This window comes from Erpetoichthys calabaricus, chromosome 12 (assembly GCF_900747795.2).
Source record: "Erpetoichthys calabaricus chromosome 12, fErpCal1.3, whole genome shotgun sequence".
Taxonomy (NCBI): Eukaryota; Metazoa; Chordata; class Cladistia; order Polypteriformes; family Polypteridae; genus Erpetoichthys; species Erpetoichthys calabaricus.
Genome location: NC_041405.2, coordinates 127,965,909 through 127,991,580, shown reverse-complemented (window position 1 = coordinate 127,991,580; position 25,672 = coordinate 127,965,909). Strand labels below are relative to the sequence as shown.

The following is a 25,672-nucleotide window of genomic DNA, read 5'->3' as shown; positions in this document are numbered from 1 at the left end:
TACCACAGCTGTTAATGCTAAACAGTGGTGCTCACATGAAGAGCTGTTCTGGAAGAATGTTAATGTGAGATCTATCCATCCATTCATTAACTATATTTTCTAATATTTCTATCCAGAACAGAGCTGTGAGGACGCTGAAGCTCATCCCAGCAAACATTGTGTACAAATCAAAAAGAATCCTTGGACAGGATGCCATTCCATCACAGGGTTAACACACAGACACACATTAGAGGGCAATTTAGCATTGCCAGTCCAACTAACTAAACTAAGAAGGAACACCTGGAGGAAAGCCACACGGAGACACGGAGACTAATGTGAGATCTACTCCACATTTAATGTTCTGGATTGAAAACAACAGAATATAATACAAATCTCTGTGTTATGGCATATGCCCCCTGGCTGGTGTTCAAAATTGTGTTTCTTATTTGTTTTGTGTTATTTTATACCATTTATTTGTATTAAGGTTTATTTTGTTTGTTGTATACATTTTTCTTTGTGTCCATTTGTCCTTGGTTATGTCCCTTGTGTTTTGTGGGTGGCTCCGCAAGGGGTGGGGCCACCTGCCAATCACCGCCAGGAGTGGCCCTTCATACTATTTAAGGGAGGGCTTCCCATGGCTTCACTGAATGTGCTGGAAAAGAGAGAGTTTTGATGAGTTAATGTGTTATTGCTTTGCTTTGTGTTTTCCAGATTTTCAACCCTGTGCTTTGTTTTTGACTTTGCCTCTTAAATTCTGTTTAGGAACTGTGCTTTCTGATTTTTTGAGGCTCTGCTCTGACGTGACAACAATTTTTGGATTTTTGGGACTGTGTCATCTGATATTTTTTGAACCTCTCCTCTGTTTTGACAATGATTTGGAATTCTGTAGTGGGTCTTTGTTTACTGTGTGTCGCATTGCCTTTTCAGGCATCTCCTTTGTGCTCTTTGGAGCTTTGTGATTGCACAGCCATTTTGGTAAAATAAACCTTTAATTTTTATCAAGCTTTGTCTTGTCCCTTTGGGGTTCTAGTTGGGGTATTTTGATGGTGTTTTCCCCCTCTAGGGGTGCTTTTGAACCCAAACAACTTCACGACACTCTGAGATCTTTTTCAGCTCTATGTGTATGCAGTATATATCTTACTCTTTATACTGTATACATGAATAGGAACTGGCAGATAGCCACCAGGAGACCGTTCTTCCTAGAATTATCCATCCCAGAAGTTCATAAAACATTCATCTTCTAGAAAAACATCAATTACATTGAAACACAACTTGGAAGGACTTATTTGCCACATCCCCTCATAGCCAAAATCAGGCTCTCCCGCAGAAGAGAGTTTTCATTGCACTACTTGGGCATCTACTTGATCTAACTTCATGGGTGGCAGTCTTCAGTCTTTTCAAAATGCTCATTAAAAAATAATAAATGTCAAAATAAACACTTTGTGTTAAAATGTAGTTTGATGTGGCCATGTGTTCCTTGATGGTTATAAGATGAGCTGTTCTGTAAAGGACATTGACATGGGCATAATGTGGTCATTTGCATAACAATTAATTTGCTGATTTGGCACAGAATAAGAGAATTTCCAGGTTAATTGAGGGTTTGCAGAGGGTTGAGGATTTTCTCTTTATTAAATGATCAGTAGAAGCTCAAGAAGATTTGAAGGTTCCTTTATTTATACCAATGGATGTTTTAGGCTGAACTAAGACAGTATTAAACTCCATGAGTATTTATAATTCTTGGACATCTTATGGCACTCACGTTAATCAATATATAACCATTAGTTAAGTACACTTCTTTTGTTATATCTGTCTGGACAAATATTTGTCTTAATCTTGCTGAATTCTAAAATGTCTACACTTTAAGTAAAACTTTGTTAATGTAAAACATTTCTCCTCGTACTTCAGATACCTGAAAAGTGGTCTTACTCACTTCTTCCAAAATGTGTTGAATGCCTGAAACTTTTCTGAACGCACTTCTTTCCATAGTGCAGTGTCTTAGGTAGTCAGAACTTCTCCTGGCAATTTCAAGCAAAAGGCAGAACACAGTCCTGGATAGGACACCATTCTGTTTTAGGATACAAGAGCATTCAGTATGTGAAAGCAAAGTTGTCGCTGATCCTAATCTGCTCATCTACAATGTATGAGGAAAACTGGAATATGGTGATAATAATCATGGGAATGTGAGCCGTGCTAGCATCTGACTTCCATGAACCTAGCATCACTTAATACTGATTCACCATTTTTGAATTTAAAATCAACAAGAGGAGTTTAGTTGTCTTCTGCATCAGTAGGCTTCCTGTACATTTAACCCTAGCTGTGCTTTCACTCTTAATAGGCTGAGGTGGAGCTAAATAAATAACCCTGCCCCCTGGATGCCATCCAAAATCCCACTGCTGTCACCACAAATTTCATTAATCCAAGCAATGAATGAAAGTGTCACATTAAAATTCTTTTCTCCTTCTGGAATAATACAGTCACAGGGTCTCTGGTGCCAGTGCTGCCATGGCATCCCTTCATGATCCAGTCTTGATAGATCCTTGAAAGGGACTGTCACCTATCGGGAGGTATACCTGAGGCTTTTCCTTTTTTTCTCATTTGATATCAAAGTAAGCTGAGAAATCTGGACAGAAGCCAACACAATCATGAAAATCTGTGGAGAAAAGGCAAGAGACATTTTTCATGCCATGGACACACAAATGAGTATGCACAGTATGTACACTGGTTATTTCACTCTTGGAGTTGTAGAGAGCCTGCTAATGGTATCTCTTCACCACACAGGTATGGTTGTGTGACTTACTTCAAGAACAAACAAACCCAGGGTGATCCCACCAATTGCCAACAGGTTCTGCCGTCCCCACACCACCACTTTGTCTAAGCAGCCTTCAACATAGATCTTATCAATCAGGTCCCATTCCCTTTGACTCTGAACTCCATAGCCACACATTGTGTTGATCACTGTCTGTGGAAAAAAACAAGAATGTTTTGGTGTGGGTTTGACCTTTTTAATTCACATTTTTTTTATATAAAATAATGAAAAGACTTACTGTTTGTCTCAATTGCTTTGGCACATTTCCCATAAATTGTGAATAAATTGGATTCAAAAAGTATTCTGACCCCTTCACTTTCTGCACACTTTATTGTGTCATAGATTTAATTTCAAATGGACACATGCTGCACTTCAGTCCACACTCAATAACCCATCATGACAAAGTGAAAAAATGTTTTAGGAAAGGTTGTCAAATGTATTAAAAATCCAAAACTGAAAACTCGAATTCATGAATGTATTCAGACTCATAATTCATTATTTTGTAGAAGCCCCTAAGGCAGCAGTTATAGCTGTGAGTCTTCTTGGGTAAGTCTCTTCAAACATTGCCCACCTGGGTATGGTTACTTTGTCCCATTCTTTCCTCTCAAGTTCCATTACATTAGATTGAAATTGTTTGTAAACTGTCGTCTTTAGGTCTCTCCATAGGTGTTCTATAAGGTCAAAGTCTGGACTTTGGCTGCAGCTACTCAAGAATGGTGTCAAATGTCAATCCAGCCTTGCTTTGGATGAATGCTTGTCATGCTGAAAGGTGAATCGTTGCCCCAGTCTGAGGTTTTGTGCACTCTGGAGCAGGTATTTTTCAAGAACCTCTCAGTATTTGGTTACATTCATTCTTCCCTCAGTTCTTATCCAGTCTCTGTGTCCCTTCTGCTGACAAGAACCCCCCATCGTCTAATGCATTCGCACCACTCTGCTTCACTGTGGGGATGGTTTTAGGTTGGGCGACGAGCAGTACCTGGTCTGCTTGGAGTTCTGCCTTATTTGGTTAATCTTTTCTCATAAGACCAGAGAATTTTTTCATGGTGCTCTCATAATCCTTTAAATGCCACCTAGCAAATACAAAGAAGGAGTTAGCCACTCCACCATAAAACTCTATTTGATGGAGTGCTGACAAGATGGTCGTCCTTCCAACAGGTTCTCCAACCTCAGCAGAGGATTTCTGAGGCTCTGTCAGAGTGACAATTGAATTTTTGGTTAATTCCTCGATCAAAGCACTTCTTGCCCAGTTAATTTTGTTTTGGGATGCCCATACTCTTTGTCTCCTCCGTTTTGATTTCCGTCTGTCTTTGACCACCATTCTTGAATACATTTTTCATCACCTGGGGCCTCATGTATAAACGGTTTGTACGCACAAAAATGTTGCGTTTCCTCGCACACTTTGAGATGTATAAACACTAAACTTGGCGTAAAGTCACGCACAGTTTCACAGTAGCCCACATAACCTTTCATCAGTGTCAAAGCAGTGCTACTATTTCTATGTCAGTTTCCTTTTTTTATCATATTCTCATCAATGACGGGGGATTGATCAAATTCACAGAAATTAATTGCATGGTGTTTACAAATTTAATTCACTTGATTGTAATCATTCTGTAACAATATAATAGTGCGTGGAATGGCCAAACTATTCCAACTACCATAGCTGTTTTAGTGTAGTTAGAAGACATCGCAAATTTAAAGAATTAGAAAAGAGTGTGTATTTATAGATGATGATGATAATGACTGATGGCTTCTAAGTCGATTTCGTTTTTGATTTCCAACTATCCTCTTGGAGCTGTGTGCTGAATTGGCACCAGCTTTACAAAGTGAGGAACTGTGCTTTATCTGCTGCTTTGCAAGTTCTGTCCACTCTCGGGTTTTTAACCACAGGAGCTTTTCAACGTGAACTTGCTGACCGATCGGGTATTTCACAAACATCACCAAGTCACGTCATGACAGCTGTATAGGATGGTAACATCACATCGCAAACATGACAGCTGTATAGGATGGTATTATCTGCTTGTCGTCCAGATATACAAGATTTCCTTACACTGTGTTTGAACTGCGAAACATCAAAGCTCAATTCGCAGCAATGTCCGGTTATTCAAATGTAATCGGAGCGGTCAGCTGCTATTGCAATGGCGCTAGACAAGTTACATCAGCCAGGGATGAACCACCAAAAGAATGAGCTGGCATTGCAACATATATAGCTGGAGAACCTATGAAAACGGCAGCTCCATACAGATGCAGGTGTTTTTTGCAACTAGCGCCGCAAAAGGTTTGCAGTTCTTTTAAAGATAGCGAGTCACCTCAGATCCGTTGTGGCGCTCGGTTCTTTCGCTACAGCAGCGTTTCTCAACCTTTAAGTATTTTCGACCCGAGTTTTCATAACAGTTTTAATCGCGCCCCACTAACGTTTTTTTGAAAGGAGCCCACTAATACCAATTTGTTCTTTTTTAATTAATGATATAATATAAATACTGTAAATCAGATATATCATAGATGCATATTTTATTATACCTACTTAACTTTAATCTAACTCTATATTTATTTTTCTAGTATCAGAATGTAGTTTAAGTTCATTTGTTTTGGTTTCAATAGATGTATTTTTCATATTTTCGATTCTTGTTTTCTTTTTTTCACATCTTCGCGCCCCCCTTTTTGTTACTTCGCACCCCCCTAGGGGGGCCCGCCCCACAGTTTGAAAACCACTGCGCTACACTATACAGTAAAGGCGCTTATGTAAATGCATTTGCACTCTATTAAAGTGCTGCTATACAGTCCACATAAAGTGTGTCGCAGCTTGCCAGTACCTGAAGAGATGTGATATGACGAACCTGATCCTGACCCCACCAAATGAGCAGCATTACAACTTCAGTTGAATGTAATTAGCGGAATGTAAAAACAGGTAATGAGATGCAGCATTTTTTTTTTTAAACCAATTCATATAAATAGTCTGTGGTGGGTTGGCACCCTGCCCGGGATTGGTTCCTGCCTTGTGCCCTGTGTTGGCTGGGATTGGCTCCAGCAGACCCCCGTGACCCTGTGTTCAGATTCAGCGGGTTGGAAAATGGATGGATGGATATAAATAGTTGTGAATATCACAAAGTACAGCCCTTATATTCCTTAGTTCACTGGCCACATGTCTTACAGCATCCACTATTGCATTTTGTTACTCTAAAACAGTGTCCGTCAGCACACAGCCAGATGGTCACCCAGCGGTTTCCGATGCAGAGCTGTGTGTGCAGTCAGTGCCCGAAGACGTGCTCTGCACAGCAGCACCATCATGTCATCGGCTTTTGTAATACTGTCTGAAACAGAATAAACGAACTGCGGGCTGCGACTCGCCTTTTCATGTTGACTGTGACATCGGACCACTTCTTTTTTTATTGCAGGCACTGTGCGACTTTCTGAACTTGAACTTTCGAGTGTCTCCGCCACGCTTTTGTTGCTTATACCACTGCCTAAGTCAACACATTGTACATTTTTCCTTGCCTCCACTCTCCACTTTCGCTGGAATTCTTCCTTTTTTCATGCTTTTGACACCCATTGTCTTTTATCATTGAACAGAAGGGGCTATTTATATTTCTTTACATATTAAAATATGCTAAATTATGGGGAGGAGTCGGGGTGGGGTGGCAGGCACTTTCATGTGCGTTACTCTTCACGCTGACCGGGACAAGTGCGTGGAGGTTGGCTTACGCACGGTTTTGTGCATCTGGATTGTTTTCGTGCTTATGCACATTTCCGTATGCAGTTTTGTTCGTACACCATGTTTTACTGTAAATTCTATGCACAGGGTTATACATGAGGCCCCTGGTCTTGCTTTTCACTTGTAATAATCCCCAGAAACTTTGTGCCTCCTAACACTTTGCTGTATACAACTGAAACAGAGCTGGAAGCAAATGAAACCCTCCATGGGTATGTTTGTGGATGAGGCTGGCCAAGGGCAGAAGGCAGGTGAAAATGTCATAGACCACCATTCTACAGTGGAGAACCTTGCAGTGTTGAAGTTGTGTCTGTGACGTGAATAATGTTCAATTTACTAAAAAAATATTAGTCAATATCAATGAGAAAGTAGAGGAAGAGTGTAATTTGGAGTTTTTGACATAAGGAGCAAGCTGACAGTGCACACTGACGACAATATGTCAAAGCATTTTGACTGTCATGGTTTAGACAATGATGAAGGTCACCCATTTTCTACCCTGCTTAGTCCTGAACAGGGTTGCGAGGGTCTGCTGGACACAATTTTGAATCACAAAGGTACTTTTCATTTTGGTGAAAACCTGCCAGCAAAGCATTATAAAAAAAGATAGGGGACACAGACATGTACTGGGCATATTTCGATCACTTTTTTGATCAAAGATGCTTTTTAACTAGGCACCTCCTGAAGTAGAAGAACCCAATTTGCTTAACACCAAATTCGGTGCTACTCTCAAGTTTACTCACTCACTGCCAGTGCTGTAATTGTAGTCAATACTCCTGAAGCCCACTGGTTAATCCCTCAGCCACTTAGCCATCCCAGGTCTCCACACTCAGTTTCCCCTTACCTCCTCTTTTTCAGGAATGCAGCAGGAGAAGGGCACCCCGCAGCGCTCCAGGCTTGGGTTTGAGGTGTCACAGCGGAAGTACACATTTGCAGACCAGTCCCTTAATGACTTACTCCCACAACACTGGAGCTAGATCAAAATAAACAGGGTGTTGTTAGTGGTACCCATGGGTAGCTCATTGCTCTTTCACCCTCAGCACCATCCACAGCTGTTCAATTCAGTCTTGTCTGGAGCTCCCCAGAAATAGAAATGGGACATCTGTGAACAAGCACTGCGTCTGACATACTCATAAAAGTCCTTGGAGACCCAAAACAGAAAAACTAAATTGTAAGTCTGCTACATTGGCATCCAGTGGAAAGAAATGAAATCAGTCAAGCTGCTCCAGTGAACACCGTGGCCCTCTCGACTGGAGCCAAAGAATTTAGAAATTTTGTGAAATCTGTCTACAGTCTCTATATCTCCAAAAGAAAAACAAAACATATATTTAGTATGCATGTCTTCGCCACTTCTTGGTGCAAGGTAACCTGGGATACAATTTTAAAAAATCGGGAATGGTCTCTCCTAGACTTTTTCGAATACTCAGATATCGGGATGGATATTTGAGAAGTAAACCGCAAGACAATGATTATATTTTTATATTATGTACATTAAAGAACCATCAACAACAAATCAAATCAAATTAATAATACATTGAACAATTATTATAAAAGTAAAGTTGAATAAATTGGACTCTGCAGCTGCATGAATAAAAAAGTACCACTTCCGGTTAGCGGAAATAGCCCAAAAGTTGATAGAAATCTATGTTTTGTACCTAATACTTGTATGCAAAATTTGGTTGACCTAAGTGAAAGTGTACTCAAGTTATCGTGTTTACACACACACACGCTCACACACACACACACGCACTAGGTACAATTGAGGATCGCCAATGCACTTAACCTGCATGTCTTTGGACAGTGGGAGGAAACCGGAGCACCCGGAGAAAACCCATGCAGACACGGGAAGAACATGCAAACTCCACACAAGGAGGACCCGGGAAGCACCACTGTGCCTACTGGTTACAGTTGGCTATAAATATATATGGCCAGTATGTATATATATATATATATCATTTCCTTGTTTTCCTCATATATCCCCAAAGCACAAGTTGCCTAACGAATCTAAAGTGGCCTGATTGCTGTATGATCAACTGGCAATCTGACTCTTTGCATTTCCAGTTCTGTGCCCACCAATAACTCCCTGCAACCATCTACTCAAAAAACTGGTTTCAGAACATGAATGACCAGATTATCTGCATAATTAAGAATCAAAGAAGACAATCATTTAGCCAGAAGTTACCTTTTTCTGGGTGAAGTCTATGAGATTGTCCAAGTCCAGATCATCTCTGTAAGTTGAAATTCCTCTTTCCACTAAAGCTTCAGCCCTTTCCACCACCTGGCAAGTAATTAAGGAATTGATGATAGGCAGTGAGTAAAAATGACCACTGGAGGAGCTACTGAGCTGGCCTGATCGCTTTACTGGTAGAATTTAAGTGCCAGCCAACTGAAAAAGGGACAAGATGAGCTTTAGTGCATGGTAATTTTTTTTTTTCCATTTATCTTATTTACCCTAAACTAAATTTAAACACCGCAATCCTAGGTGAGCTACTTTGAAGTGGTTGCACCTTCAGACAAAAAGGATGACAAAAAAGACAAATAAACAATATGGAAAATTTTTTATAAAGCTTACCAAATCACTGAATATAAAGCCAAGCACCGCAGCTGTTATTTGCAGGATAAGCACAACCAACATAATGCCAGCAAACTGTTGAAAAGACATAAAATAAAAAATATCAGGATAAATCCCAGAATTATGACATTGGGAATCGTAACAAGTGAGTTAAAAAAAAGAAAAGAACAAAAACGTTGCTTGACTAATAATTGTAAAAAGTGGTATCTAATTAAGACATCAAGTAGGAACAAAATCCTGAAGACACTGCAACCCATCAGGACTGAACATGAGGACCCCTAATGTATCAGTTGTGGCCTACATATATAAGCGCCAGGGTTGTTGCCAAGAAATGATTTGCAATTTACCCAGAAATAAAGGAAAGTCTCTCTTGGGGAAGATTTAAAAACAAAAGCCCTTTCTTTAAAAATTTCAGGTTCACAATTAAGCATTCAAGACTGTGATTTACTAGCTGCGTGTTGTCTTACGGGCAAAAAACAACCTGAAGATGCCTTAGCACTTTTACTGTATTCGTGAACTTGGAGAGGAGTTTGCTAACTCTTAAGAATTACCAGTGCAGAGGACATGGACCCACCTGTGGTTGCTGCCCACTGGCAATACCACATCTTAGTCGTATCGCTGGCATATCCTATTAATCTTTGTCTCAAGAAAATACCTCCAGATACACAAAGTTTTGGTGAAGACTTCAAGCCTTGCTCTCTGTTGCTGTTTCACTTCCACATTGTTGAGCTGTTACGATTGCTTTGTTTCGACGTTTCTGTTTATCTGTGTCATTAGCACGATGCATTGTTGCATGGCAGTGTTTGCTGCACCCAGGTCTTTCATAGCAAGTGCTGTGGTTGAGCGTGAGCAGAACGGACTGCTCCATACACACACACGCACACACACACACACACATATACACACACAAAAAGATCTTTTGTTTATATATGTCTAATGGTTTGTTCCAGCAAAGAAAGTTTGTTTGATTAATTTGTCCTTTCTTGTCCTGAGATTTCATTTGTGTCCTGTTACACATGTGCACATAGGGAACAGCTTAAAGCAGTGGTTCTCAACCTTATTTGGTCCATGCCCCACCTTAGGCCTCTCTAAAATCATGATGTCTCCCACTGTAACATATACCTTATTCTTATAATTGCCTATTCAAAAAGTAAACTCCTACTCACGTGGAGGAAGCCCATAATGTCATTAATTTGGTCTAAACAAATTAATTTGAATGTGAATTTCCCCTTGGGATTAATAAAGTATCTATCTATCTATCTATCTATCTATCTATCTATCTATCTATCTATCTATCTATCTATCTATCTATCTATCTATCTATCTATCTATCTATCTATCTATCTATCTATCTATCTAAACAAGCTTCCAAAGAACATGGAAACAAAAGAGGGAAAGGATAGCTGAAGTACTGACAAAGAAATCACTAAGAAATTGTTAAAAAAAAATCATATAATATGAAGTAATATGAAAATACAGCAAATGCAGTTTTGAAAACTTATAATAAGAGACATGATACTCATAAATATAAAATAACTTTAATGACAGCTTTTTCTGTAATATTTTGATCATTTTATATTTTTGTTATATTGGAAAATTTTATAATCATTGTTACAATTCATATTTTAATTGCAAAAACGATTTCTAAGTAGAAAAACCCAAGTTGGTTGTAAAATCATAAATTAAAGGGTTCTTCACCTTCCCTTCTATTTTTATATAAATATAGAAATGTCTCTGTAATAAAATAAAAATAAAAATTATTTGTCTATTTTTTGTCTATTATTTTTAACAGTGAATTTCGTTTTTTTCATTTTATAAATTGGTTAACGTACCTAAATTCTCAAATTGCCCCCCTAACAAATCAAATTACCCCCCCCCCCCCAGTGGGGCGTGTGCCCCACGTTGGGAATCACCGGCTTAAAGGCTTGAGTGATTGTAACTTTCTGCCGAGACATGAGGTGGTGCTGTGCAATAACGTTCTCTCTTCTCCTCCCTCTGCAAAAAGGAAGACTGACACTATTCCACCTATGATGTCACTTCCGGGATCCGACCACCTGGTCCCGCCTCTTCTTCCCAGAATGCCTCGTAAATCAAAGCAGTGCCATCTTGGGGAGTCTGACTAGGAACTACGGGAAGACCCAACATTTTTGCACATTTACACAGTTTTTTTTTTTACATATTATGTGCATTTAAATATACAGCATTGGCCAAAAGGTGCCCCCAACTACTTTCTTTGTGCTTGTATTTTTATAGTCCTCAAAAACTATGAGACATATCTGCAAGTTATAGGTACGCTAGTTATTATGAAGGAATGAAAGTATTCAAGATTTGACTCATGAGAGCAGACAGTCTTGTTAGTGACAGACTCAGACACTGTATGGCTTGTAACATTATATCTTGGACAAAGACAACCGTAAACCCATAGAAGCAACTTACGATTTTCAGTAAAATGGAGGTGTCCCTCAGTGCTCCTAGGCAGCCAAAAAATGTGATGACAAACATTAAGGAACCAATGACTATAAGCATCAGGGCAGGGTCAGTGGTCAGCAGGTCCACGATACCTGGTTAACAAAATGCATAAAAATACGCACATGAGAACATTAGAACAGCAAAGAGCGAGCCAGTCCTATTCAACTTCATTCTCCAAAATAACATCAACTTGAATTTTGAAAATTCCTAAAGTCCTACACTTGGTAATTTATTCCATGTGTTTATGGTTCTTTGCATGAAGAGAAAGTTTCCAACATGTGTGTGAATTTTGCACTTAACAAGTTTCCAGATGTGTCTCTGTGTTCTTCCTGAAGAATTTATTTTAAACTAACAACTGGGATCCACTGAATAAATTAAATCATGTCATTTCTTAATCTCTATTTCCTTAAATTAAAAAGTTCAACTCCTTCAGTCTCCTCTAATAGTTCATACCACTTAGTAGCAAAATCACCCCAGTCACTCCTCTCTGGACATTCTCTAGCACTGTTATGTTCTTTTTGTGATAATGAGACCAAATGCGTTGTGACGGATAGCAGGGGTCCATGTCCGGCCGGGACACCCCTGCAGCATATGTACCAGGGGAGCAAGCATGGGAAACAGAACATCTCCCCTTGGATGCTAGATGGCAGCCTCCCTGGGATGCAGTGGTGCCTTGGACTCCCCCAGGGCTTCATGGGGATTGGAGTTTTGTGCAGTCCTGTTGGGTTCCGCAGGCGCCGCCAGGGGGTGCTGCAGCAGGAGCTGCTAGACCCTTCTGGGCACTAGTTTCGCCACACCCAGAAGTGCAGCCGGATGTCGGCAATCAAACACCTGGAGCACTTCTGGGTGCCCAATAAAAGGAGCCAGCAACCACCACTCAGCGGCCAGAGTCGGGTGGAGGAGGACAAGGTTGCCGGGGAGGAGTGGTGGTTCAGAGTAAGGGTGGTTTGCTTTTGTGTTTTTTGGTCTTTTGGGACTGTGTTGTGACTGTGGGGATTACAGGGAAGACGTGCCCCACAAGTGAAGAAAAATGAAAGTTTATTTATTTTATACGTGTGCCTCCATGTCCAATCTGTGTTGGGTCGGGCGCATATATATTACAGTATATATACTACTACACATGCAGTCTCGCTAGTAAGATATATAGTTTAAGCACAACCTCCCTTTGCTTGTGCTCTACACATCATGCTATATAAACTAACATTCTATTAGCCTTCTTGATTGAGTCTGTCCACTGTCTGGATGTAGACAGTGATAAGTCTACTTCTCATAGGAACATTTTCACGTTTCAGACCTCTCATTGTGTATTCAAATCTAACTGTTCTTCTTTATAGCATATAGCATTTACTTACACTAAATTTAGTCTACCATATCCTGTATCTGCCCAAGCCTGTATACTGTGTGTGCTGTCTGGGTCCCTAAAATGTCATAAAGTGCATCAGAAACAGAGCAAAAAAAAGAAAACATCAGCAAGACATTTCAGAAGTCACTTGCCTGTGTTATTTGGAATGGAACAAAGCAAAATGGCACATAAAAACATTATGAGGCCATGTTTGATTTGAAAGAGTGTTTGTTATGGACAATATTATATGCAAAGAGTGATTTCTTGATCTTTAAGCAATTATCCTTCCATTTTTCTATGACTAGAAACAGCCTACATCAGCAACATCGGGGCAAGATAAAAATCAGCAACAAATGGAACAACAGCCCATAACAGAGCACAATCACACAGACACACACACACCAGGCCAGATGCCAATCTGAAGTATATCATTCACTGAGGGCACCAGCCGTAAATGGGGTACTCATCGATGGCACAACACATTTATGCCCATAACCACACCTATTTAGATATAGATAGATAGATAGATAGATAGATAGATAGATAGATAGATAGATAGATAGATAGATAGATAGATAGATAGATAGATAGATAGATAGATAGATAGATAGATAGATAGATAGATAGATAGATAGATCACTGTGGAGGCTTGATGTGAGTTGAGTCTCATGATTGTGAGATCAGAAGATGGGCAGATGATTGAAGATGTGGAAGTGATTCACACACTGACTGGCCACAAGGGTACGATGCCAGAGCATGACCTATAAGGAAATCTGATTTGTAATAATGAGTGTTGAATGATCTGGTAGATAAGATGGGGACATGGCTTGTGTATTAATGGTGAGTCAATGGAGCATGTTTAGATCTCTGTCATAGTAAACTGAGTCCTAGTTCAGATAGGCAGACCACCAAACTACTGCCATTAGAAACGCAGACAAGAATGATTCTAAAGGTTTAAATATTTTATGGTATCTATAAATACATAGATATATAGAAATGAAAGGTACCATGATAGATAGATAGATAGATAGATAGATAGATAGATAGATAGATAGATAGATAGATAGATAGATAGATAGATAGATAGATAGATAGATAGATAGATAGATAGATAGATAGATAGATAGATAGATAGATAGATAGATAGTCCTTTGTTTGTCCCAAGGGGAAATTTAGAGTCTCCATTTAACATGTGGCTGGTGTGGGATAAGAACGGCATCCTGGCCAGGGAGGAGTACAGGTTATTACCTGGATGAGAAGCCTGAGAGGAATGATGGACAGATTGGCCGGTTGGGTGGAAAGATAATTCTGTGCCCAGCCAGTATAAAATAATGGATGGACCAGCAGAAGCCAGAACTTGGGAATGGTTCCATCCCCCATGTGCTAGGTGGCACTGGTCCTCGTATGAGAACCCAGTCGGGACACCTGCAAGAGTGCTACGGAAATTGGGGCCCTGCAGAGGTCCCATGGAATTGGTAGAGGGGACTGTCAGGGGAGATCCACCATACTTTGTATATGGGCTTGAAGTGCTTCCTAGAGGAGACAAAACGGTACTGGAAGCATTCCCAGGTCCTGCATAAAAGGAAGCCTGTTGCCACACATGGTCGAGTAAGAGTCAGGGTCAGGAGGCATCAGGCAAATCTCAACTGATGGACGGAAGGAGGAAGATGAAGTAATATTGTTTGCTGTGAGTTCAGCGTCATGGTTATGGGAATCAGAAGATGTGTAAATGATTGTATGAAACCTTGAAGAAGCTGAAGCGATCCACACATCGACAGGCCACAAAGCAAAAATGCCAGAGCATTCCCTATAAAGAACTGTGAATTTTGAAGATCTGAATTTGGTGCACACACAGCCATTTCAGTTATGGGATGGTTAAAGGACATAAGAGCTTTCCTCTAGAATCACACCTTATTTTATTTTTAATGCCTCACCCATCTGGTGATATAGCTTGTTTAAATAAATAAATAAATAACAAATATGTCTATATCACAGTGGTAGGTGGTGCTGCCATGCAGCTGTGGAGCACTGGGCTCAAATGTAGGCCTGTTTGGAGTTTCTGTGTTCTCCCTGTATTACTGTGGGTTTCTGAACAAAATGTAATTTTTCTCCAGTATCTCAAAGACTTGTATATTAGACTCACCGGTGACTTTTATCAGATCCATTCTGAATGAGTGTGGGATGTAAAGCGAGTGGACTGGCACTCCAGCTGGGGTGTGTTTGGTGCTGCCAGGTAGAATGCAGGCTGCAGTCCTGAAACTGGATAAGTGGGTTCAGTAAACGAATATTTGTCAGGATCTATCCAGTCTAAACACACTTTGGTTTCTGTCAGCATATTTTTTTTCATATAACTAGTCTTCTACTTTAAGTGTGACCAGAATTTACATGAAATTATGTAGGAATGAGCTAAGACTTACTAGTCTATAATTAGTGGGATACGGTTGTCTCCATTCTTGTGGACCTCTTTGTAACGCTGCAGCTGAAATAATGGCTTTGTTTCTTTTAGGCTGATGAGTTTTTTGGTGTTCAGTTCACTTATTGCCTGAAGCACACTTTACACTTCAATTTCAAAATGTTAAGCAAGATCCTCCATTTCATTTGAACCAATAAACACTAAGAAAACCATTGATTTATTATCAATTAGTATAAGTGGGGAATCTGTAAGTGAAATGTGCAAATCCTGCTACTTCTAAGACAAGAAAATTAATCAGAATTTGGTTTTAATAGGCAGTATGGACTCAGCCCAAAGGTTGTGAAGTCAATCCCCACCTGTGACTCATGGTGTGACCCTGAGCAAGTCAAGTTACCTATTTGTGCTTTTAATGTAAAAGCTAACTGTAGACATCTGTACTTGTAAAGTGCCTTTGGGAAGTGTTCTGCTACAGAAAGGTGCCATATAAAGCAATGTTCTTTATTTTTTTTTAGGAATGAATAAAGATTAGTGAGAAAGGAAATCTAAAACACTTTATTCCCTGCTAATATATTTTCCTACAGAAAACAGACAATGATACTGTAATACATATGTGTGTGTGGCGGGGTCAGAGGTGTGTCACGCGACGATATCTTAGTTCTACAGAACGCACACTTACCTCCCTCTTTGGCCATTTTTGCGTAGATTCCTACAGCAATGAGCAACGCACTGGCCACCTGGGAATAAAAAAATGTAAAACAATGGTAAACATACTCCAAATACCACCAATACTTCTGAAAATTAAAAGTGCAATAGTAATTAACGTAAAAAAGAGTTTATAAAAATGTGAATAAGACAAATAGATAGAGACCGTAACTGTTAAAGGTGCTGTTTTACAACACTCAGTCACAATGGATTTCATTTGCCTGTTTTGTCACTGATCAATAGAAGAACACTCTTTAACATCAAACTGAAAACAGATCCCTGCAAAGTGGTCAAAATTATTACAAATGTAAAATATGAAAAATTCCAAGGGCATGAATACTTTTTACAATCACTGTAGATAGATTTATTTATTCACTATATTTTGGCCTACTTTTCATCATTCTGTGCACGAGGACTGCATCTACCTTGCCCTGGTCTTACAATACACAGTACACTTGTTCATAAGTCAGTCTCTTAATGCAGAACATTAATAGAAATCTCCCATCGATTGAGTGAGTCACTAAAATATATTTGGCACCCTGTCATGGGATGTGACTTCTGCTTTAATTTTTTTTTACTTTATTGTTATAAGGCACCTTCAACCATAATGATTATAAAACTTTTAAGTGCATACATATAATACTAATAATTCTTAACATTTATATAGCGGTTCTTCTCACTACTTGAAGCACTTTACATAGTGAGTGTAGAGCCACTTTAACCACCACTAATGTGTAGCATCCACCTGAATGATGCGATGGCAGCTGTTTGCATCAGTACGCTCACCAAAAATTACCTGTTAGATGGTGAAGGGGTGCAATGGATAACTAGCCAATTAGAAACAGAAGATGATTAGGGGGGGCAACATGACAAGGCCATAGAGGGCCGTTTCACCAGTACATTGAAATACACCATTCTCTTTATGAAGGATACCCAGAGATCTTTTATGACAGTCAGACAGGCAGGACCTCAGTTTTACGTCTCATCAGAAGGATGGCACCATTTCTACAGCACAGAGTCCCCATCACTGCAATGGAACTTTGAGATCCACATTCAGATCTCAGAGTAAGCGCCACCTGCTGACCACACCAACACCTCTTCCAGCAGCAACCCAAGCTTTTACAGTAACATCTGCATAGATAGATAGATAGATGCTAAACAGGCCTTTGCAATTCTATTGCCAAAATCAGTTCTGTGTTTCCAATTCAACATTGTACATATTTGTAAAGAAATTGTAAACAGCCTTAATTAAATGTGACATATCAGAGAATGTTATATAACGCCAATGCCACATTAAGCAACTTCTAATCCTAGGGTATCTCAAACCTGCTGACTGCTCTTGTCACCACACCATGTCAAACTACATGACTAATAATCAGTGGGCATATCACATTAAGTAACTACTTACTGACTTTCCAGCACATTTGGAGGCAGTTGTCGCTCCTTTATCTGAAAGCCAATAGCGTGCTGCCTGACTTCTGTTTTTAAGTCCAAAACAGCCCGATTCCAGAGTTCTCACTATTGCTTTATATACAGTATGTATTGTATTTCCAGATGAGCATTATTGGTTGTCAGCTCTTATGCACACATAGCCCACCCCTATGTCTACATCAAATCAAGCCTGTCTGATTTTGTCAGAGCAACCCATGAGTTTGTTGTAGTGAGCTGCTGGATATGTCACATTACACAACTAATTTCAAAGGAGTGGGCCTCCAACTGCCTCCAACTTGCTGAGATTGGGTAAATGATGTCTACAACTGAAAAATCAATGTGACATGGCCTAAAAAAACAATTGTTAATGCACATCTAACAAGTTTAAGAATCACTATTGAATGTAAATGCACCCATACAGCAAACCAGATTTATCCTCAGTGTTATGGTCTAGGTGAAAAATATGACCAGACTGAAGACTTACTGATGAAACAGCCTTAAGAGACTTAAACTTTATTACCTTACAATTCTACAACACCCCCACTTAATAATCTGAAGACACTAACAAAAGAGTTAATGAACATTTATCTGTTGCTCAGTCCTGCCAAATCTGAACTAGCAGCTTCAACCAGAGATGATCCATGGAAGAACATACAAAGTGGTTTCAGCACCAAAAGAAATACTATAATGGATTATTCACACTAAATGTCCAGATGTAAACCACAAGAATTAAGGAAAATGCCCATTAGAAAGGTAACATTTTATCCTTTTTATGTAGACACTGCAAAACAGGAAGATCACAGGAACGGTAGCCACCTGCTCCACACAACACATTAAGCATGCAATATGCCAACACCTGTGTGTGTTCCAACTGAATTTGACAACATTGAGAGAGCTCACACCTGTGACTTGCGGTGCTTTAGGCCAGTCAAGTGAGGCCAACTCACAGTTACACCGCTCTTCAGTACGCTTGATGTGGATGCTGATGAAACTAAGAATTGCACAAGTGTGTTGGCTGATCTCTGCCCCTTAAAACAAAATTGCCTTCAATGCTGAATGCTATGGCTAGAAACATTTACTTCTTTTCTTGTTTTTGGGAGATGAAAGGGTGATGAAAGATCAATGTGCCGATATCAAACAGCATGGCTAGTGAATTCTGTTTCCATGTAAATGTAACGTTACTTTCAGATGCTGTGGGCTGGTGAACAGCCACTTCTTGAACGCTGACATCGAGACATCGCAACAAATTGTCCTGCTTGTAAAACAGTGCAATCCACAAGTTCATTAATTGCCTAAAATGTACAAAACAAGACAAGGCAATCTTAAAATTAAAGCCAGGCAAAAATGACAATCCCAAATACATTTTGTAAATTAAACAAAGGTTAACATGACACTGATTTCAGTTTTCTAACATTATAACTGCTTCTTGTAATTTATTATCAGACTTTTCTGTTTTATTTTGCATGATCTGTTTCTTTTCTATGTAATACCTTTTGTGCCAAATTAAAAATGATTATCAAATAAATAATCTATTGAATAAGGGCAGCTACTGCAAGGAGTCATTAAATTGTGAAAAGCAAAGCATAATTAAACAAAAGCCATCTAATTAATGAAACCTTTACATATATTACTGCACATTTTAAACAGATGATTTATTTTACATTTGCCAATTTTTTTTTACTTTGGCACATATGATTTAACATATGTGTCTCTTTACAGATTAAATGTTTGCCGTCTTTCAAGCACTTTTTAAAAAATATTAATTAAGTGTAAGATCTGTGGTTAGGCAACTACCTCAGTGCTCTTGAGAATCAAAATCCAAAAGAAGCAAACAGTGCAGAACCGCCACGATCAGGCGCTTGTTTCTGATGTTTTCATGAAGTCTCCTTGACGTCAAAAATGATGTTAACCTTGTTTTAGGAGTTTTAGAGGCCAAGTAAAGGAATCTTCTACACTCTTAAAAATAAAAGTGCCAGAGTGTCTCTTCAGAGCGATGCCACATTGGTTACCAAAAGACCGATCCACATGAAGGTTCCAGAAAGAACCTTTATTTATTTAGATATATAACAGGCTCTGTACAGTAATTACCCATAAATAGATGGTAACAGATTTATAAAATACCAATAAGTCATGACTTGAAAAGGATTCTTGCTTACAGTACAACAGTCTAAGTCCAGGTTTTCGTAATTTATTAGCGTCATGCAAAGTAGCCTACCATGCATTAAAGATTTCAGATTTTCTCTGCATATTAGAAACCTTTTCAAAGGATAAATAACCAACTTCATATGCAAAGAACTTTTCCAAGTGTGTTTTGTCAAGCAATAGTTCTACATGGAACCACACACCCCAGTAAATAACCATAAAATGCAATTAAAAAACCATTATATTTAAGAGTGCGGTCACTTCTATTGTCATGTTTTTAGCAATGTTGAAAACAAGCAGTGTTTTCCATGACACCATTCTGTTTTCTTTTTTGTTTTGTAGTCAAATTTTTGCTGAAATTCAAAAGTTAACATTTTATATGAAAACATAATATATTTTGACAAGAAAGTCCACCACTCCATAACACAAGCAAACCTAGTCCATCCCTGCTACATTCAAAATAAGAACAACAACAAAAAGAATAAAGGAGCCCATTAGGACCAGCAAGCGAGGGAACAGCACAGCACTGACTCCATTAAAACTGTTTGTCTTCCTAAACAAATAAAGAATATCACATTACAGTATCTGTGGTGGGCTGGCCCCCTGCCCGGGATTTGTTCCTGCCTTGTGTCCTGTGTTGGCTGGGATTGGCTCCAGCAGACCCCCGTGACCCTGTGTTAGGATATAGCGGGTTGGATGATGACTGACTGACTGACTGACATTACAGATAAAACTTTCATTAGCAGAACACTTCACAAAAGCACTTTGAGGTACAGAGGTCTGCAGTTAATTTTCATAGTTAAACTACAGGCAGGTTAATTGACTTCCTTGGAGTCACACAGTGGGTCAGAGTGGGCTTAGATTCTGTACATACGTATATATATGCTGAACACATCAGTTTTTCTTCAAATTTAATCAGCTGAAATGCAATGCAAGACCTAAAATGGTGAAAAGGTAAGCAGTAAACTGCTAGAGATTTATATTTAAATTTTAGTTTAACAAAAACAGAAAAAAGGAAATTTCAGATTATTACAAATGGGTCTTCTTCAGAGAAGAACTAATAGCTTACAACATACAGATGTTCTACAGCAATTATTTTAATAAACCTAAACAACTGAGGTGTTCTAAAATGTTTGACCAGTAATGTACATGTGTGTGTGTGTGTGTGTGTGTGTGTGTATATATATATATATATATATATATATATATATATATATATATATATATATATATATATATATATATATATATACCTGTAAGATATATAAACTGCTCAAAAACTTAAAGGAACACTTTGAAAACACATCAGATCTCAATGGCAAAAAAAAATCCTGCTGGATATCTGTACTGATATGGACTGGGTAATGTGTTAGGAGAGAAAGGATGCCACATCGTTTGATGGAAAAGAAAATCATCAACCTACAGAGGACTGAATTCAAAGACACCCCGAAAAATCAATGAAAAAATCATGCGGCAGGCAAGTCCATTTTGCCGAAATTTCATTGCAGCAACTCCAAATTGTAGTCAGTAGTTTGTATGGCCCCCATGTGCTTGTATGCATACCTGACAGCTTTGGGGTGGATGGGTATGCTCCTAATGAGATGATGGATGGTGTCCTGGGGGATTTTCTCCCAGATCTGGACCAGGGCATCACTGAGTTCCTGGACAGTCTGAGGTCCAACCTGGCGGCGTCGGATGGACAGAAACATAATGTCCCAGATAGGGATGGGAATCGAAAACCGGTTCTTGTTGAGAACCGGTTCCCACTGTTTCAATTCCTTGGAATTGTTTGCCATTTTTGCAAACGATTCCCCTATCGATTCCATTCGCCTCGAATGACGTCACCACGTTGCCTAGCGTCATTTACCCAGCAGGAAACATGGGGCGCCTAAGCGGCACAAATGCTCAAAAGTTTGGTTAAACTTTACGAGAAAGGATGACAACAGGGCAACTTGCAATATTTGCAAAGTAGATATTTCATCAAAGGGAGGAAACTCTACGGATATGCAAAAGCATTTGCTCACAAAACACGCGATAACCTTAAATGAATGTCGTGTTTTTGATCCGCTCCGGACTAGTGAATCTCAACCGAGCAGCAGCGGTAACGTTTGCACGTCCTCTCCCGTTAATACGGCAGGTAACTAATCAACTAACATTGCATATTATGTTAGCGCGATTTGCCTTATTGCAAAATCTGCTATTACTGTGCATTGCATTTAGATGACCATGACGAGAGAGACAGACAGAGTCTGGCTGTCTCAGATTCTGGCAGTTCTCGCTGCAGTCTACCGGTAGCTTCTCCTTTCACAGAGGCGGGGAAAAGTAAAATGACACAGGCCAGGATAGACGAATGTCACCGAGCAGTGACTAAGTTTGTGGTAAAAGGCTTGCACCCATTTGCCACAGTAGATGCCCCCGATTTTCGGGGTGTGTTTAATTGTAGGCTAAGTCAGGGAATGTCAAAGTTGCATGTTCTCCTCTTACCAGATGTTTCATCCGTTTCCATTTCTGAGCTGAAACATGTGTTGAAGGCAGCCGTCACTGCAGATGGATGGACAAGTTTTAGTCAAGATCATTACCTCACAGTAACGCTGCATTATGTCAGGAATGGCCAGGCTCAAGAAAAAGTCCTCAAAACCAAACCAGTGTACCAGGCACAGACAGGGACAGCTGTAGCAGAGGAGATTGATGAGATCTTGGAGGAGTATGGTATCAAAGACAAGGTTGTGGCAGCCACTGTTGATAATGCGGCCAACATGGATGTACCTGTCAAAATAGTTGATGGTTGCAGAATTGCACAGTGCACAGTTCCATTGGACTTGAGTTGATTGTATTTGTTGCTGGCTGACGTAGTTTTATTTTTGAGTGCTCAGCTCATATATACTTTTAAAAAGGAGAGTGTAAATGTTACTGGACATTCTTGTGTAATTGCCACAGAATAATTTATGCTATACTTTGTTATTGCTATAGAAGAATATTTATTTTATTATTATTTTACATTTACAAATTTTTTTCTGGGGACCCCGTGGCACCCCATCGAGGAGCCGTAGGCTGTGGATCTCTTAAGATCTCACTGTTGGGTTTGTAAGGTTATCTTGTTCAAAGATAAGATATAAAACAAAGTTCTAAGCTAAGAGACCTGTGTGTTCTCCTTTTTTAAAAATAAGAATCGATAGGAGAATCGATAAAGAATCGAATTGTTAAACAGAATCGAAAATGGAATCGGAATCGTGAAAATCTTATCAATTCCCATCCCTAGTCCCAGAAGTGTTCTGTTGGATTTAGGTCAGGCGAGCATGGAGGCCAGTCAATGGTGCCAATTCCTTCATCCTCCAGGAACTGCCTGCATACTCTCACCACATGAGGCCAGGCATTGTTGTACACCAGGAGGAACCCAGGACCCACTGCACCAGCAAAGGGTCTGACAATGGGTCCAAAGATTTCATCCCAATACCTAATGGCAGTCAAGGTGCCGTTGTCTAGCCTGTAGAGGTCTGTGTGTCCCTCCATGGATATGCCTCCCCAGACTATCACTGACCCACCATCAAATCGGTCATGCTGAACGGTGTTATAGGCAGCATATAGTTCTCCACGGCTTCTCCAGACCCTTTCACATCTGTCACATGTGCTCAGGGTTAACCTGATCTCCTCTGTGAAAAGCACAGGGCACCAGTGGAGGACCTGCCAATTCTGGTATTCTATGGCAAATGCTAATCTAGCTCCATGAAGTTGGGCAGTGAGCACAGGGTCCACTACAGGACATCGAGCCACCCTCATGAAGTCTGTTTCTGATTATCACACCAGTGGCCTGCTGGAGGTCATTTTGTAGGGCTCTGGCAGTGCTCATCCTGTTCCTCCTCGCCCAAAGGAGCAGATACCGGTTCTGCTGATGTGTTAAGGACTTTCTACGGCCCTGTCCAGCTCTCCTAGAGTAACTGCCTGTCTCCTGGAATCTCCTCCATGCCCTTAAGATTGTGCTGGGAGACACAAAAAATCTTCTGGCAGTGGCATGTATTGATGTGCCATCCTGGAGAAGTTGGACTACCTGTGCAACCTCTGTAGGGTCCAGGTATCATCTCATGCTACCAGTAGTGACACTGACTGTAGCCAAATGCAAAACTAGTGACAAAACATTCAGAAAAGATGGAAGGAAAAATGTCAGTAACCTCCACCTGTTAAACCATACCTGTTTGGGGGTCGTCTCATTGTTGCCCCTCTAGTGCACCTGTTGTAGCCCAGAAGTTTCACTGACTTGATACTATATGATTAAAAAGTGTCCCTTTAATTTTTTGATATATATATGTATATATATATATAAACTGTATATTGTGCCTATAGAAAGTATTCACATGTTATTGTTATACATCATCACAATTGATTTAATTTGGCTTTTCTAAAACTGATCAACAGAAAAGGACTCTTTAATGCCAAAGTGAAAACAGAAGCTTTACAAAGTGATCTAAATTAATTTCAAATCTAAAACGCTGCTGAATAACAGTACCAAACATCAGTAACAGATGTGCTTCTCACAGTTTGGCTTTTAAAAAGCGTATAGGGCTGTTCAATACGCAGAGTTGTGGGACTCTAACAAAACTACGAGACAGAAACCTTGACAACCTTTAAGCAGCATCTGATTAAGATATTGGAACAGCTTAGCTATTAGCTAAACAAACGAGCTTGATGAACTGAATGGTCTTCTCTCGTTAGTCATTGTTTTATGTTTTTATGTAATCATCTGTAAGTGTATCTTAAAAAGAGATGTTTGATGTAACAGAACATATCGCGCCAGACGACGTGTTTTGGGTCTGAGCTTTGCAACGTGTGTGCAACTTATTACTGTTTATTAGATTCCTGCAAATTAACGAAAGTAAAAGATAACGTAAATAATGTTTTGAGGAGAGAGCTTTGACGCGATTTCGAGTTCTCTACGCCTGATGTCCAAAGCTCCTGGAGAGCCAACGGCTGATCTAGATAAGCAACTTAGCAAATGGATGGGTAGATGACCGGATGGACCATTTGCTTCACAACCATTACCGTTATATAATATATCGCAGTGTTTCACTTGACCTGTACGCATTCCTAGAAATCCTCCCGAGTTTCGTCCCCATTATATATCACTCTGGCACACGAAATGCAGTTGACTCGCGCGGACGTCCACTACTATACACCAGTTGACTTACAATACTCTGACACTCACCCAGAAGAAGAAGCAGAACGCGAACAGTGTGTATTTGATAGCTTTGCTGGTCTTCATGGTCCAGCTAATCAGTGGACGTGCGGTTCTCAAGTAGAGCCTGTCACGAAACTGACGAGTAGTTTAACCGGTGCTGTGCGCTCACTCAGATTTTGGCTCCCGTGTTTCCCCCGCTGGGTCTGCTCGAGATCCTGCCTCTTGTGAATTGTGCATTGGGTTTACTGTTGATCTCCTTCTCGGAGGACGTCTTCTGGTCCAGTTCAATCCGATCCGATTTTTTCTACATTTAGTTTCCTAATTATTATCAGTTTTCCCGGGTGGGTGAGCCTTCCTACACTGTTAATCTCATCGAGTCTATACTCTAGAGAGTTGAAAAGTGGTGCTGTCGAATGCTGACGATCATTCTTCGGAGTCCATGGCTTTGTCGGGATCCTCAAATTCCTGAGTACTACTAAACGAGTCCTCGTTGTCTGTCTAATCCTGCTTGGGTGCTTGAGGTCCTCATACCTGAAGTCGCTGGTGGCAGCCGGCGTGTGGAAGCTTGCTCTCTGCTCTACTGCCGGAATCGTATTGCTCAGTCTGTGATTCAGCAGCTTAGTGGGCAGTATGGGAGGGAGCGGCGATAGAGAATGTGAAAATCAGCTGCGGACTTTCTGACACTCTGAGAGCCCACCCATCCAGACATTCACTTGTTAATTCCGCCACTGAGTTTACACAGAAAGAGAGGAACCAACTATGATCTGAAAGACAATTCCCGATGTTTCGGCGTATACATTTCCAAAATGTGCAAACATTAAACGCTTCGGATCAATGTCGCTCCTAACATAATATAAATTCATATTATACACCCTTTGCGTTCACCCTTTAAGAGGCAGGTATGAACCGGCACACAGTACGGGTCTGGGTGTCCCTTGCGCGT

The 25,672-nt window shown here is 40.0% G+C and overlaps 1 protein-coding gene across 1 annotated transcript; it reads right to left on the bottom strand.

Annotated features, from left to right (window-relative positions):
* Positions 1 to 1,589: 1,589 nt before the first annotated feature.
* zgc:113223 (uncharacterized protein LOC541424 homolog) lies at positions 1,590 to 25,422 on the bottom strand. The gene is made up of 8 exons (XM_028816145.2): positions 24,757 to 25,422; positions 15,961 to 16,018; positions 11,497 to 11,621; positions 9,061 to 9,135; positions 8,671 to 8,766; positions 7,333 to 7,461; positions 2,777 to 2,938; positions 1,590 to 2,629 (listed from the first exon to the last, which is right to left on the bottom strand). The coding sequence occupies exons 1-8, from the start codon at positions 24,811 to 24,813 to the stop codon at positions 2,534 to 2,536; spliced, it is 798 nt and encodes a 265-aa protein (XP_028671978.1). The 5' UTR covers positions 24,814 to 25,422; the 3' UTR covers positions 1,590 to 2,533.
* Between the last annotated feature and the right edge of the window lie 250 nt (positions 25,423 to 25,672).